The sequence below is a fragment of the Bidens hawaiensis genome, unplaced genomic scaffold (genome assembly GCF_021521415.1).
Source record: "Bidens hawaiensis isolate Kalapana, Puna unplaced genomic scaffold, B.hawaiensis_p1.1 tig00046946_1, whole genome shotgun sequence".
In the NCBI taxonomy this organism is placed as follows: domain Eukaryota; kingdom Viridiplantae; phylum Streptophyta; class Magnoliopsida; order Asterales; family Asteraceae; genus Bidens; species Bidens hawaiensis.
In genome coordinates this window covers 1-15346 of record NW_027506019.1, presented here as the reverse complement: position 1 = coordinate 15346, position 15346 = coordinate 1, and the positions used below count along the sequence as shown (strand labels likewise).

Sequence of the window (15346 nt, the reverse complement as noted above, 5' to 3'; positions counted from 1 at the left end):
TTCTAAATAAAATGTACTTGTGAAATAAATAAATCATGCGGATGATTTATACTTTGAGAGATAGCCTTCCATAATGTTATTTAAGATGGTTAAATAACAATATGTGAAAAAAAAAACATTACCTTGCATGTTACATGTAATGTGTTATATTTATAATGGTATAAGTTATAACATATATGTGTATAAATGAAAAGTTGTAAAAAAATAATAATAATAAGAACAAGGAAGGAAGGAAGGAAGGGCCCCCCCTCTCCTCTCTTTGCATCTATTATTTTGTTATTATTTTGAATGATAGTGGAGACATGCAATGGATGTGATTGGTTTCATGGGTGGTGCCACTTTGAAAGACTTATTTCTTTCTTTCTTTCTCTTTTTTCTTTCATCACAAAACATAACACAAGACACAAGAGGAAAATTCCTCTACTCTCTTCTTCCTCCTCCTCCATTTGGATTCGGCTAAGGGAAGTAACAGGCAAGATGAGTGCTTTCAAGTGTAAAATCCTTGCTAATCAAGGTGTATTGTCGGAGGCTTGGGGTATGCAAGCTTGAGGACCTTCCCATTGAAGTTCTTGCCTTCCTATCATCATCTCCTTCACCCGGATTTGATTCTCTTGAAAGGTAGCCTTACATGCATGAACTTATAGTGGCATGCTGTGTTTGATAGTATGTATTTCGTATTTGGCTCCGGACTTGGGTTTTGCATGAGTAAAATCGGTTTTATGCACTATAAACTAACAAGATTTTAAAACTTTTATCCGCTGCGTTTTTCATAAAATTGGGATTTTATGACTTTTATAATCTTGTTAAAACACAACAGGTACCGCCTTCATGTCATGGATCCAAGGCCTGCCTAAGATCACATGACAACAAGATAATGAGTTAATAACACAAAATTTTTGTAGGGAGTTTACTCCCTCTATGTACACTGGAAGTTTGATATCTCCCAATGTATTCTTGGTCTCCCCACTGAACCCTATGAGGACTGAGGATCTCGGGATAATCTCAGTTTCAGGGATATCCATTTTCTTCAAGGCATCTAGTTGAATGATGTTCACCGAGCTCCCGCCATCAATAAGTATCTCGCGCACAAAACAATTAGTTATACATAAAGTAATGACCAAACCGTCATGGTGGGGGTCCTGAAGATCACATTGATCTTCCTCTTCGAAGGATATAATCTTATGGGTGGTTAACGTGGAGGTGCAGAGAAGTCTCTCTACGTTATCCATCTTCGTTTCTTTGGAACGTTTCTTGGCCGCTGAGTATGAAGTTCCATAGATGTCTGATCCTCCAGATATAAAGGCGACGACCATTGTTCCGGGTGGTGGAGAAGGTGCCTTTTCAGGTATCTTGGCAGGATCCTGACTCTTGTTGTTGTTCTTCCCAAACAGTTCCTTCAGGTACCCCATGCTGTGAAGGTATCCTATTTCCTTCCAAAGTGAGATACAATCATCAGTGAGATGGCCGAAGTCCTCGTGGTATGCACACCATTTGGACTTGTCTTTGCTGGATCCGGATTTTTCATTTTTCTTGGGCCATCTAGCCTTGTCACCTAAATCCTGCATGGCACATATCACACCACTTATATCAATGTTAAAACAATATTTAGAAAGTTTAGGATATTCTTCATCATCTTTGTCTTCTTTCACAGCATTTATCCTGGGACTGTCTTGTTTGGAATAAGGTTTAGGTCTGGAGAACTTTTGTGGAGAATCTGACTTTCTGTTGGTAGACTCGTATTTCGGGATAATCAGATTTCCATGAGCCTTTTTGTCATCCTTTAGCCGAATGTATCTTAAAGCCCTGTTTCTGACTTCGTCAAGATTCCTGCATGGTGTCATGACAAGATCGTCATAGACAGGAGAATCTTTCTTCAATCCCATTTTGAGAGCTTCAACAGCAGCTGCCATATCGAGGTTTTGGGATATCCAATGCTTCCCTGCTAAATCTAGTTATGTAACCCTTAAGGATTCATTATTATGCTGAACTATTCTATATAAGTCACCTGCTATTGAAAAAGTTAATCAAATGAGTAAATGAAGTAATAGTATTGGAAGGAATACTCAATAACCATTTGAGAGCCAGTCCCGTTAGTGTGGAACTGAATCCCTTGTATAGGCAAGCTTCTTTTATATCAATGGGGATGAGGTTGATCTCCATCCTTTCTCTATACTGGGCTACGTGTTCCTCAGGATCCGTAGTGCCATTATACAGATTCATGCTGGGTGTTTGGAACTTCTTGGGGATCTTCACGTCGCATATAGGCCAGGTGAACCTGGACAACCTGTGGCTGTCTATAGGAACTTCCGCTATGGGATGTATTATCCCAGGGATATTGGAAATCATATCATTCATTTTTCGCAACTATTTGGCTATCTCGAGAGATATCCCCTTATGGTGCACAGAACCACGATTAGCGTATAAATTTGCATTAAGTAAATTGTTACCAGGATCATGGATAGGCATCTGGTATCCTGAGCCTTGACGACTAGTATCTCCAGTGAAAGTAGCTTCAGGATAAGGTGATGTCCGCATAGGGATATCATCCCCAACATGCACTTCAGAGGACACTATGGAAGATCCTGACGAGAACAAGCCGGATGGCATGGTTGGACGAGGCGGCATGTTGATGGAATCTGGCCTCGTAGGTCTGGGTAACTCCAAGGATACCAGAGGATAAATTCCCGAGTATCCTGACTGCTGCTGAGATGGAGTCCTTGTTGGTTATTCCCCAAGGATCCATGATTATGGAGGATAGATGATCCTGGAGAATCAAAATCAAAGACCCTGGGCATGATTGGAGTAGCCTCATGCTCTGGCTTCTTTTTGATCCCTTCAATCTCTTTGAACAGCTTCAAGTTGGTCTTTTCTTGATGCTCCATGTGAGTTTTGACCAGTTTCATCAAAGAAAAAATGTCACTGTTAGAAATAACCGGATCTACCCTAGTAGAGGTTCCCAAGTATGGTGGAAGTTCTCCTCTGGGCTGAATGTTTTTCTTTAGGACTGGAGGACCAGGGTTGACACTTGAAGCAGTGATGACCACTGGAGCAAAAATGGAACTGGTTTTTGGTTGTCAAGACATGGTGAAGGGATGAAAGTGATTGAGAATGAAGAAAACGGTATTGAAGCACCGATTGCCCCACGGTGGGCGCCAAATTGTTTTGGGTAAAAATTAACAAGCGTAATTTCGTAACCAAATTAGTGAGTGAAGTGTGGTGCTTGAATGGAAATGAACGTAAAAATGCAGTAACACAAGGATTTGTTACGAGGAAAAAAACCTGTTATCCTGTGGATAACAAGAAAAAAACCCCGGGTGGTGAAAGCTATCACCACCAGTTTATTAATAATCAAAATCGGTTACAAGTGTTGGAGCTATCTGGATCGTGATTACAATGTGCGATTACTGCTAAGTATCTAGTGCTAAAAAGTGTGTAAGTTGTGCGTTTTGATCCAGAGATAAGCTCTATATTTATACTAAAATCAAGCTAACAATAAGTCCTATAAAACAGGAAACCCTAGACTACTTCTAAACTAGCCGTTTGTCATCCATTTAGCACGTTTTTGAAGTAGTTGCTGAGTGGTCCGAGTCTTCAGGAGATCATGTGAACGTTACAAGACCTGGTAAGCATCAAAGAAAGGCGGTTAAACTGTTAGTACAATAATATATTAAGGATATCTGTTGCTTCGGAGGATACTATATCCTGGAGTTTTCCTTAATATATCGCTTGCTTAGGATACCGAAACTTTGATGCCTAACAGTTTCCATAACGTTATGATTTTAATTTTTGGACGAGTGGTTGATAGTTTTTATGATTTTACAATATTATGTGTCAAAGCTGATTTGGGAGTAGTATCTTATCTGTCTTCCAAACATCATAACTCCTTAATGACAAGACCAAATGGTGGTTCCACTTCTAGAACTTAACACTTTGAGTTAGGAATCTAACCTAATTGGTCTTTCTTGATTTGATTAAGTAATGTCGTTATAAGTTTTTCATAGTTTAATACCATGGTTTGGTTAGTTAATAAAATCCATCTTTACACGTTAAATCTGTCTTATAAATTCGGAATATGTTCATGGGTTATATGATGAAATGCTTGGTTATTTGGTCATCACTTGATGTATGAATCATATTAGAACCTTATTTCACTCGTGACATCTATATAATCATCAACGGGTCATCGGGTCAAACTCTTTTGCATTGTGAGTCATTACTTGAAGTTAGGATTAAGAGATTGTCGGACACTTGGGTCTTGTCAAGTTGCACGAACACACACTTATAGCTTAACTTGCATTAGGTAATCGTTAACGGGACGCTTGGTTTATACTTGTTGTTTACTTTTAGTATGCAACTGTAAGGTGAGTTTCACGACCCCTCTCATTTGCATACTTTTCCTTTTGAGGGAGAAAGCATGCATACAAACATTTTCATTTGGATACTGCAATACTATAAATCACGTGCGTACTATAGTGCATACATTATTAAACTTGTAAGTCCTACATTCTCGGGCCGTTAGTATGCGATATATTGTAAGACCCCAAAACCCAGGAATCAAGCAGTTGATAATCACACCATAAAATTCATATGTAAACATCAAAGTGAAATTGATTTATTAAAATAAGTCTAGGGTGACATGTGGTGGAAAAGTTTTCAAGTGCAAATCCCAATGCGGGAAAAACTTTCAGATAAAATTATTAAATAAAAAAAAATAAGTCTATGCAATAAATAGAAATGTCTATTTTATTTTAATAAAAGTTCTTCAACTAGAAATGCCTCCAATCGTTTCGGGCAGCCTTGAGCACGTCAAAGCGGTATTCCATGTCTCCTCAAACCTGAAATCAATCTAACATGCACACAAAGTCAGCTTAGCCTGAGTGATTTCATGTTTTTGTAAATAACATTTATAAATCAATTATTTCAATAAATATAAAAATAAGGCAAAAATAATATTTTCCTCAGTCAAGCGCACAACCCCAAGTCACTAAAAACGAAGCCAAGGACTTAAGTAAATCATCCTCTTGCCCCAAGGACAGTTAAACTGTTAGGGGGACTCCTCACCTTAACCCACAAAAGGGTATAAGGAATTTTATCATCTGTTTGACCCGGTCACGGCTTAACAAAAAAATTCACATCGATGGCCACACACACATACAATTTAGTTAATCATCAACTAAATAAATCCTCAAACATAGACAATAAATAAATATATAAGTTCAAAAATATACAAATATAGAGTCTATGCAACATCGTCCAAACAGTTTAAATGGTAAAAACATAGTGAGGTGTGCATGCTAACCCAAAACATAAAATATTTAAAAGGGCATCATGAAACTCACCTGATACGGATCACACAATTATCAACAAGCTAGAGAACTGCTAGGCAATTACTCAAAATCAAAAGCCTGCCAAGTTATAGCACACAACAATTACTAACTATACCGCATCGACTTGCTCTCTCTACGAGATGTTCTAACATGTTTGGATTGACCCCAAAGCCCCGCCTATGCTTAAAATCATTTACATCAGCCCCTCAAAGCCTTTAGTTAACCAAAACTTCCCCTTAATTAAAATCGAGGAGAAAAGGGTCCCAAACTACACCCGCTTCGAGTTAATTGTGCTGAATTAGCGCGTTAACTAACTGATTAAGTAATCACCAACCAAATTAGCCCTGTGTTGATAAGATTTAATGTTCATACAGCCAATACAACCATGTGATACTACACGAACTGATTAGGTCGACAATTCCGTTGCACAACGCACGAATTAACGATTAAATGAGAATTCGCGCTCTAACGGCCCTATCGAGTAATCACCAACCAAATCAGCCCCGTGTTAACAAAAATCAATTTTCTTCCAGCCATTATATTAATATAATACTACATGGTCTGATTGGGTTGGCCACTCTCTCATACAACACGCGAATTTCAAAAGCCCTTAACTAAACCGAACCAAAACCCTAGCGTTCTAACAAGATTTAACCAACCCAAAGCTCTTTCTTTGAACAAATATTCATTTACAATAGCCCTTAATACGACATTATTGCATTCATCCTTCAACGAATTATAATCGGTGAGCAAAGGATTACACAACTTCACCCGGTTCACTTCAAAGATGCCGAATTCGTGCGTTAAGAACCTGATAGTGTGATTGCCAACCAATTCAGGCCCAAATCATGAAAAACTCATAAAAATTAATACAGTAAGTCATTATAAGAGTTTAGGAACTGAATTGATAGTCAATTTGGTCACACAACACACGAATCATAAAATCCCCAAATCTAGACGAACCGAAACCCTAATTTTACAATCTTTGCAATTAACCGACCAAATCAATTCTAATTACTATGAACTTCAAGCATAATGATACGGACATACCTTAGGATCTATCGGAAAAAAAAGCCTTAAATCGCAAACTTCACAAGGTTCTCAATCTATACAACCGAAGCGTATATTCGCTTATAAACAACCTAAAAATAATGTTATTGATAAACGTCCTCAAACATCTTTCCCGACAATTTTCCCATAACCCAAAATCATACCGATCAATAAATAAATGGTTCCACGGATTCATAGCTTCGATTATAAGTTATTTTGAACTCATACGCATAGCATCCAAAGTACCAAAGCGAACAAAAACTGAAAATGGTCATAACTTGACCATACAAACTCCAATTCGCGTGAATCACATATCCAGAAACTCGTCTTGGCATGCCGGACCTTAGAAAATTATAATCACAGGCTGCCTCCATCCCCACAGCTTCTAGAACCGAAAACAACCTCCAGGTTTGTTCGGTATTATGCGTTAACAGTTGAATAGATCGAAACCCTATCAAACTAACTCCGTTTTGGGAAAATAATATATCCACGCGTTTGCCTCGCCGAGCCTATAATATTCGTCAATTTTGAACACGAAAACTTGACCCATTTAAATTTTGTTTTATTTTATTTTTTAGATCTTAGTTATTATTGGTTATGTCTTTATTTCGTGTACCCGTCACTCCAAATGAGATAATTAGTTAGATGAGTTATAATAGTTTTCCATCTTGTGCAGTTTTGACCCTTAACTATGTTTTACCCTACTTTGATTAACCATCCAAATGAGAGGGACCAAGTTGCAAAATCCTTAAAATATTTTCTTCCTTTCCTTTTTCTGCCGATGATGGTACCCCCCTTGATCTTTGATCCATGAAATTAGCCAGAAATCAAAATCATGGGTTTTGGTTATACCAAATCGATAATTGATGTATAACGCATTCAATCATAGCTTTTAATTGAAATTTTACTACCAATTGACAACATATTGAACTTTAAACTCGACCACGACTTCAAGGAGCTCGAATCATTATTAATACCACTCTACAATTCAATTAACTCGTCACACACTACCTTTACACCATTCCGAACCTAACCCCCATATCAAATTCAACAAGAAGTCCATTTGAATCAAGTTTTGGATCGTGTTCATAGCCGAAACCCTAAAAGATAAGAAGATGAGGTAGAGAGAGTTGGTAGGAAAAGATTTATTCAAAAGATTATGTTATGCATGGCATAACATAATAGGTGAAACATGGCATGCATTCTTCTATTATTTAGCCTAATTGGCTGGTTTACATTGCCCTCGGGCCCAAGCATACAAAGACCGAACGAAAGCTAACAAAATACCAACGTTAAATAAACTAACAAATACAAAAGACTCAAAGCAACTAAATGGGCTCTACATTACTTGTTCAGTTTAGGTACTTTTCTACTTCTGTTTAAAATTGCAATTGTTTATTCGTTTATATAAATTGTTAATTTCGAATTCTTTATGGGCAATTGAATGATTTTATTTTATTTATTTGTGTATTTATTAATTTTTTTGAACACTGGACTTCTTTCAATTTTTATTGTCTATGAGACTTGAACCAAAGACCTCCCCCTTTCAAACCCAGGTGTTTTAAAGGTTGTAAAGGCATTGTCTTTGCCAATAGAGTGATGGACCACTACCCCATTGGTAGCAATCAAATGATTGATGATGATTTGTTGGATATTTTGATAATGAAAACTGGAAATTGTAATTGATTAATGATTTAGCGTTTATGTGTAAAATGATTTATGGTTTAAATTTTGTCCCTTCTAAAATTAGGGAACTTGGAAGATGAAACGGTAAAGTCTTATTAGCAATCGTTTTAAATGAAAATTCCAAAAAAAAATGATGATATCGGTCCAATACCAAGTTAAAAAGAAAATAATAATAATAAAAAAAATAAAATTGGTTACTGTGTGAAATACGATAAAAAAATTCGTTTACAATTTATGAAATACGGTAAAATAAAATTTGAACATTACCCCTGAGATTTTGATTTTGGTTTTGGTTTAGATCCGTCACTGGCATGGTGCCTGCTTCAGACGACCAAGGTTCCTTCACCAAGTCTCAATATCTTAATCTTTACATCTCATTTAACACCCAAACCATCATAGCTCTAATACCACAATGTTGTTGTATGAAGATTTTAAACACACAAGGATTTTGTACACATCCCTTCATGATACAAAAAGAAAAGAAATAGAAAAAACCAAACAAAAAATTTAATAAACTTGACTAAATAATTGAACACCTCATGACCAGATGATGATCTTTGACCCACTAGCTATCACACTCCAATGTTCACTTATTCATGAAATATTTCAAATTATGGATATCATCCAACATATCGTCAATAAGGTCACGTTTCCTTTTTGTTATCATATCGTTAATAAGGCCACTACTCATTCGTTTGCCGAAGATGGGTAAATACGTTGACTTGAAAAGATCCACCATAAGAGGGAATTGTAGGCCAACAAAAAAAGCAATGGGAATGAAAGCTAATCCACATATCGGAGCAAGCATCCAGAGTTTTTTGTCACCGAAGACAAGGAACAAGGTTGCACTAAAGGATGCTGAAGAAACGTGGATCTACTCACTGGTAGCAGATCTACTTTCCTCGGGTGTGATTAAACTATTTCACCGATGGTTCTTCTGGATCCGAGTTCTTCCACCTACAAAATGAACAGCGCCGTTACTTACCCCTCAGAAAGGGACAGAGGGGTCCTCTTTGGGGTAACCCTCCGGCGTGAGAATCAGTATCTTTTGGAGAAGATAATAATGTTGTATGTCAGTGAATCTCAAGAGTATTGCTGAATCGCTGAATACTCTTGATTTGTGTGACTGTGTGTTTTCCTGTAACTGACTGTGAGTGAATATAATTCAATATGATTGAATGTGATATCACTGCTTGTAACTGTCAATGATTGAGTGTGAATGAATGTGTCATCAAAGTGGAGTTGATGCTGTATTTATAGTGCTAGGGTTTCCACTGGTTGGGCTCAGCCTCGTTGGCCTCCTCCAACCGCACTGCGCCATGTGTCCTCTGGGACACCTGGCGCTTTCTCGTTGGTTGTAATCATGTGGTAGCACATGTGTCATGCTGAGTTGTCGACCTTTCATTTGGCAGCTGTCAACATCAGCATATTCTTACTCCTTAAAAAGATGCCTTCTAGAAGATTGTCTGACGTGCACAATCAAGGTTGCCCTAACCCTGATTTGGATAAGGACGAGGTTGATTATGTGCACGTGTGATATGCGCCCATCCTGAGGATGCGCGAAGTCTTCTTTTTATTCTCACGCGCAGATATTTCATGCGCAGGTGTGATATGCACGAGCGTGTGATATGCGCCTGCGCGCTGGTGCGCCACGCGCAATTGTGACGCGCGAGCATATGTGATGTGCAAGAGCATGCGATATGCGCCGCGCGCATATGTGATGCGCGAGCATATGATGCCTGAGCATGTTTTGTATGCGCCATGCGCCTGGGTTTTGGCTTTGTGCCTTCATAATGTCTTTATCTTGCGGGTTGACCCGGCTTGCATTTATCTTGCGGGTCCCACGGATGGCGCCAATGAAGAAACGTGGATCTACTCACTGGTAGCAGATCTACTTTCCTCGGGTGTGATTAAACTATTTCACCGATGGTTCTTCTGGATCCGAGTTCTTCCACCTACAAAATGAACAGCGCCGTTACTTACCCCTCAGAAAGGGACAGAGGGGTCCTCTTTGGGGTAACCCTCCGGCGTGAGAATCAGTATCTTTTGGAGAAGATAATAATGTTGTATGTCAGTGAATCTCAAGAGTATTGCTGAATCGCTGAATACTCTTGATTTGTGTGACTGTGTGTTTTCCTGTAACTGACTGTGAGTGAATATAATTCAATATGATTGAATGTGATATCACTGCTTGTAACTGTCAATGATTGAGTGTGAATGAATGTGTCATCAAAGTGGAGTTGATGCTGTATTTATAGTGCTAGGGTTTCCACTGGTTGGGCTCAGCCTCGTTGGCCTCCTCCAACCGCACTGCGCCATGTGTCCTCTGGGACACCTGGCGCTTTCTCGTTGGTTGTAATCATGTGGTAGCACATGTGTCATGCTGAGTTGTCGACCTTTCATTTGGCAGCTGTCAACATCAGCATATTCTTACTCCTTAAAAAGATGCCTTCTAGAAGATTGTCTGACGTGCACAATCAAGGTTGCCCTAACCCTGATTTGGATAAGGACGAGGTTGATTATGTGCACGTGTGATATGCGCCCATCCTGAGGATGCGCGAAGTCTTCTTTTTATTCTCACGCGCAGATATTTCATGCGCAGGTGTGATATGCACGAGCGTGTGATATGCGCCGCGCGCTGGTGCGCCACGCGCAATTGTGACGCGCGAGCATATGTGATGTGCAAGAGCATGCGATATGCGCCGCGCGCATATGTGATGCGCGAGCATATGATGCCTGAGCATGTTTTGTATGCGCCATGCGCCTGGGTTTTGGCTTTGTGCCTTCATAATGTCTTTATCTTGCGGGTTGACCCGGCTTGCTTGGTGTTGAGGCGGGTACATACCTCTTCAAGCCCCCCCAGTCTGATGTGTGTCTTATCTCGCGCGAGCGTGGTAAGATAGATATTAGACTCACGGAGTTGTCCTTTTGTAGGGGGTTTTGTCGTTTTCTTGGTTGTTTCCATCGTCGCGCGAAGTTCTATCCATTTGGTTGAAAACGAAAGGTCCAAACACGTGGTTGGTTGGTGATGACGTGCGCCGTAAACGTGTCAGACGTTTCGTGTGCTCGAGGTGCTACAGTTGCCTTTCACGTCCCCTCACAACTGTCTTGAACACGTGTCGCACTCGCATTGGTTTGTACCTGCGAGTGAGGGCGCGTGTCTGTTCCGTGGCAGGTCGGTTACATCTTTCTGTCCCCTCACACAGCTGTTAGGGACACGTGTCGCGCCTTCCTTGGGTTGCCCCTGCGAGTGGGGGCGCGTGGAATCCGATCAGCTGCCACTTTTCTCTCTCCTGGTCCTATAAAAGCAGGCCCTTAGGAAATTTTTATCTTCATCTTCATTGTTTCTAAAATTCAAATTTCTGCTTTCAAATTCTGATTTGAGTGTTTACATCGATTGGAATCCTCGATTATCGGCTATTACAGTTGTATGTCTGATAGTTCATACTCGTCTAGCCCTTCAATCACCTCCGTTGCCTCTCGAAGACGCCGTGTGAAATCTGTGGTGATGTCGACATTGAAGCAAAAAGGAAAGGGGAAGAAGGTTGTTGAAACCACATCGGAGGAAGTAGGGAGGACCAAGGCCACCAAAAGGTGGAATGAAATCCCCTGCAAATTGAAGCAGGCCGATCTCGACAACCTCATCGCCTCTCAGGGGTTTCCCACCCTGTTTGGCTGCATGTTGCCTAGGTCCGGGCAAACGGCGGCGGACCCGCCTGCCGGCTATATATCCCTATATAGCCACTTTTTCACCCACTGCAACCTTCGTCTCCCGATGACAAGGTTTGTGGGTGCACTGTTGAAGTTCTATGGGATTCACATATCCCAAGTCCATCCGTTTGGACTCGTGCGCGTGACTCACTTTGAGTTCATGTGCAAATCCCAGCGCGAGGAACCCACTCCTCGGCGCTTTCAATATTTTTATAAGGCCAGGATCCAAGACAATTGGATCTCTTTTATTCCTCGCAGTCAGAAGGTGAAGTGCTCCACTGTTTCATTCAAGAGCCTTCATGACTGGTCTGAGAGGTTTTTTTACATTAAGGCCGGTGTGATCCCCATCCGTATGACCATGCGCTCTATCACTTCTGCGCCTGCGGATGAGGATGTCCTCAAGAACCCAACTGGCGCATGGGTTAAAAAGCTGACCGCCGAACCATCCCCCGCGAAGAAAATTTGCGAGGAGGCGCTGGTTGGGGTCGGCATGAGCAGGCTCTGGGCCGACAGCGCGCTTGAGCCCGTTATCCAAGTCGACGGGTTGTGTAAGTGTTTTTGTTTTTTTTTTTTTTTTTTTTTTTTTTTTTGTTGCGCGAACATCGTTCTTTTGCTGATATCATTTAACTTGTCTTTGCGCAGTCACCAAGGATTACATCCTTGCCGCTTATGATGAACATGTGGAGGGCGGCTCCGTCGAACTTGGCGTTGGGGAGGTTGGTTTCCCGGATCGCTTCGATGACATGTTCATCCCAGTGGATCTGGATTTTGACTTTGACGGTGACGCGCCTGGTAAGCCTTCGCAATCCTGCTCATTCCTTTAGAATACCCAAGTTTATTAACAGTTCTGTCGCTTGTTTTTGTAGATGCGCTTGAAAACTACGAGCTAGAGCTCGCGGAAGAGGAGGAGGAGGAAGAGGAGGTGCCTCTACTAAAGCGCAAAGCTAAGGGGAAATCTGGCGCAGGGGCCAGTAAGAAACAGAAGAAAGAGGACACCCCTGTCGCTCATCCCCATGCTCAAACGAAGAGACCTAAGGAAACCACAAAGGTTTCTTTAAGTTCTCTGCCTGTGAGAGTGGGCAGACCTCCTGTCCACTTGAGGTATGGTGCCGTCGCCTCCTCCGTTCGCGCTGCTGAAGAGAGAAGCCGCGCCGCGCCTGCAACAGGTATACTTTGCTTATCTTCATCTGACTGAGTTATTATTAAACCGTTGGTTATTTGAATGATTGCAGAGCCGGCGACGGTAACAGATCAGCCGCAGGCGCCACAAGGTGCTACGGCTGCGCCGGGGACTCCATCGAAGTCCCCTGTTCTACCCTCTGAAAAGGGTAGAATGAATTTTATGGCGATGTTCGACGCGCGAACAGAGTTGCGCCAAGGTAAGTGTTGCACATTTGTCTTCTGAATTTTTCCTTTTGGACTTAGTCATAAACCATTCCTTGTTTATTTGTTCATAGGAGTTGTAGCTGGTACAACAGTTGCTGATGATACTCCTGGCGCAGCTGCCGGCGCCGCTGGTTCTGGTCCTGCTCCTGCTAGTGCTGAGTCTCCCCTTGTTGGGATAACCAAGGAGCAGGAAACGGTGTTGCGCGCCGAACTGGCGGCGTCGAGACCACCTTCGCCTCCTCCTGCACGTAGCCCTCCCCGCGAGGCTGGTTTGGAGCCTTCCAGGTCGCAGCAGAAGAGGCCTGTTGAAGGAGACGAGGAGGACGAGGGGGTTCAAGGTGAAGACTCCTTAGGAGATCGCGCCAGCCCTGCGATGCCGCAAGTGTTCGCAGCGCAGACCTCTGGTGGGGCTGGCGCTGACTTTCCTGCTTCATCCCCGCAGGTATGTATTGATTTGTTGGTCCGCTGCGCGTATCTCCCTATAAGTATGTTTTATGACTTAGAACTTTTCTTACATTTTTGCAGGAAGGTGACCACGTTTACCGCCCGAGATGGAATATTAATGAAGAAAGTTCCTTTCAATCCATGGGCGTATGCGAGGACTTCTGGGCTCATGCCGTGCCTCCTACTGAAAGGAGGTATCAAGAGGAGCGCACTCGCGCGGACTTGCTGAACGACCATGTTTTCGCTGGGTCGGCTTTTTTCGCTGCTTCCCAAGAGCTTCGTCGTGATTATATTAAAGTACGCGACGCTCTTGTGGAAGCCCAGCGAGAGGCTAAGGTGGCCGCCTGGAACCTGTCTGATGCTCGCGCGCGAGCTGAGAAACTCCAGGCGGAGCTCAGTGAAAACCGAGCAAGTGCCAACACCGCATACATCAAGCGCGGGCATGAGCTCCAGGCTGCGCGGGAGAAGCAGCAGTTGGCGGAGGCCGAAGTTGCCAAGTACGCGCGCAGAGTGCGTGTCTTGGAACAGCAGGCCGAGGCGCGTGACCAAGCTATCATCAAGAGTATTACTGAGAAATCATCGTTGGAGAGCGAGGTTGCGCGCCTGAAAAGGGATTTGGCGGCCGCGCAGGCCGATAGAGATGAGGCCTTGGCCACGGCGGCGTCCAGCCAGGAAGCACTTGGTGCTGCGCAGGCGGAGAAAGAAAAAATTTTGGCTAGCAGCAGCGTCTGACAAGGAGGAACTAAAAAAGGCTAAGGAAACTGTTGAGTTATTAAACTCTCAGGTTCCTGCCCTCGAGACGTCTGTTGCTGGCCTCGCGCAGGATCGCCAATGGCTGGTGTCACAGGGCATGGCTCGCTGCGCTTTGGCGATGAAATATTCCGCCGAGTTTCAAGCCCTTGTGATGGACTGCAATGCCGCCGCGCGTTTGGTGGGCCGAGCTGAAGGGTTTACGGATGGGTATGAGTATGGCATGTTGAGGAAGAACCCATCCGAGTACCCTTACAAGTTCGATGCGGCCTGCGCGGACATGGCCGCGGTGGGGGAAAAATATATGAATACTCCCATCCCCATCCTTATGCAGGTACCTTGATCTTAATGAGTTTTACTTTACTAACTTTTCTAAGTGTTTGTACTCATTACTTTTCTAATGATTTACAGATAGCTGCGCTTGCTGACCAGCCCGACCTCGGCGCACTAAAGAAGTTGCTTGATGATTGCGAGAGGGCTGGTGGCGATGATGGTGGCGCGGGGGATGTTGCCCCTGTCAGCGGCTCTGGCGCGGCGAAAGAATCTGCTCGTGACACCGTTGTGATCGAAGACTCCAATGAGGAGGAAGAACTTGACTATGGTCAGTTCGGAGATGAAGAGCAGACCGCGCCAGATGCTGCGCGAGATGATGAGGATGATGAAGCGGCTGACGTCGACGTGGAGACTTGAGAAGCCCTTCATCAAATTTTGTATATTTATCTTTTATACTTGTAGTTTGTAACTCATCATACTTGTAAATTTCGATCCAATGAAATGAAACTTGTTATCTCCTTTTCGTATCTTGCGCATTTCCATTCATCTCTTCATGTTTGGTTGTATAGATATAAGATATGCTTGAACGTTAAAATAAGAACAAGGTTGTAAGGAAATTATTCACTTAACCTCTGTTCTATTTTGTTTGTGGCTCTCGCAGTATCTTGCTCATGCTGACATGCACGCTAATTTTTCGTTATTTCTTTTTCGCGCGTTGG

General features: G+C 42.4%; 1 protein-coding gene across 1 annotated transcript; it reads right to left on the bottom strand.

Annotated features, from left to right (window-relative positions):
* Nucleotides 1-826: 826 nt before the first annotated feature.
* LOC143616391 (uncharacterized) lies at nucleotides 827-1910 on the bottom strand. The gene is made up of 3 exons (XM_077089230.1): nucleotides 1650-1910; nucleotides 912-1430; nucleotides 827-850 (listed from the first exon to the last, which is right to left on the bottom strand). Exons 1-3 carry the CDS (start codon nucleotides 1908-1910, stop codon nucleotides 827-829), a joined length of 804 nt encoding a protein of 267 aa, XP_076945345.1.
* Between the last annotated feature and the right edge of the window lie 13436 nt (nucleotides 1911-15346).

Excerpts from the sequence above, each read along its gene's own strand:
- LOC143616391 (XM_077089230.1), bottom strand. The coding sequence starts at position 1,910 with ATGGCAGCTGCTGTTGAAGCTCTCAAAATGGGATTGAAGAAAGATTCT. Across the intron at positions 1,431-1,649 it reads ACAGTCCCAGGATAAATGCT|GAAATAGGATACCTTCACAG; the intron begins GTGAAAGAAGAC and ends TCACTTTGGAAG. Across the intron at positions 851-911 it reads TTCCAGTGTACATAGAGGGA|GCAGGCCTTGGATCCATGAC; the intron begins GTAAACTCCCTA and ends ATGTGATCTTAG.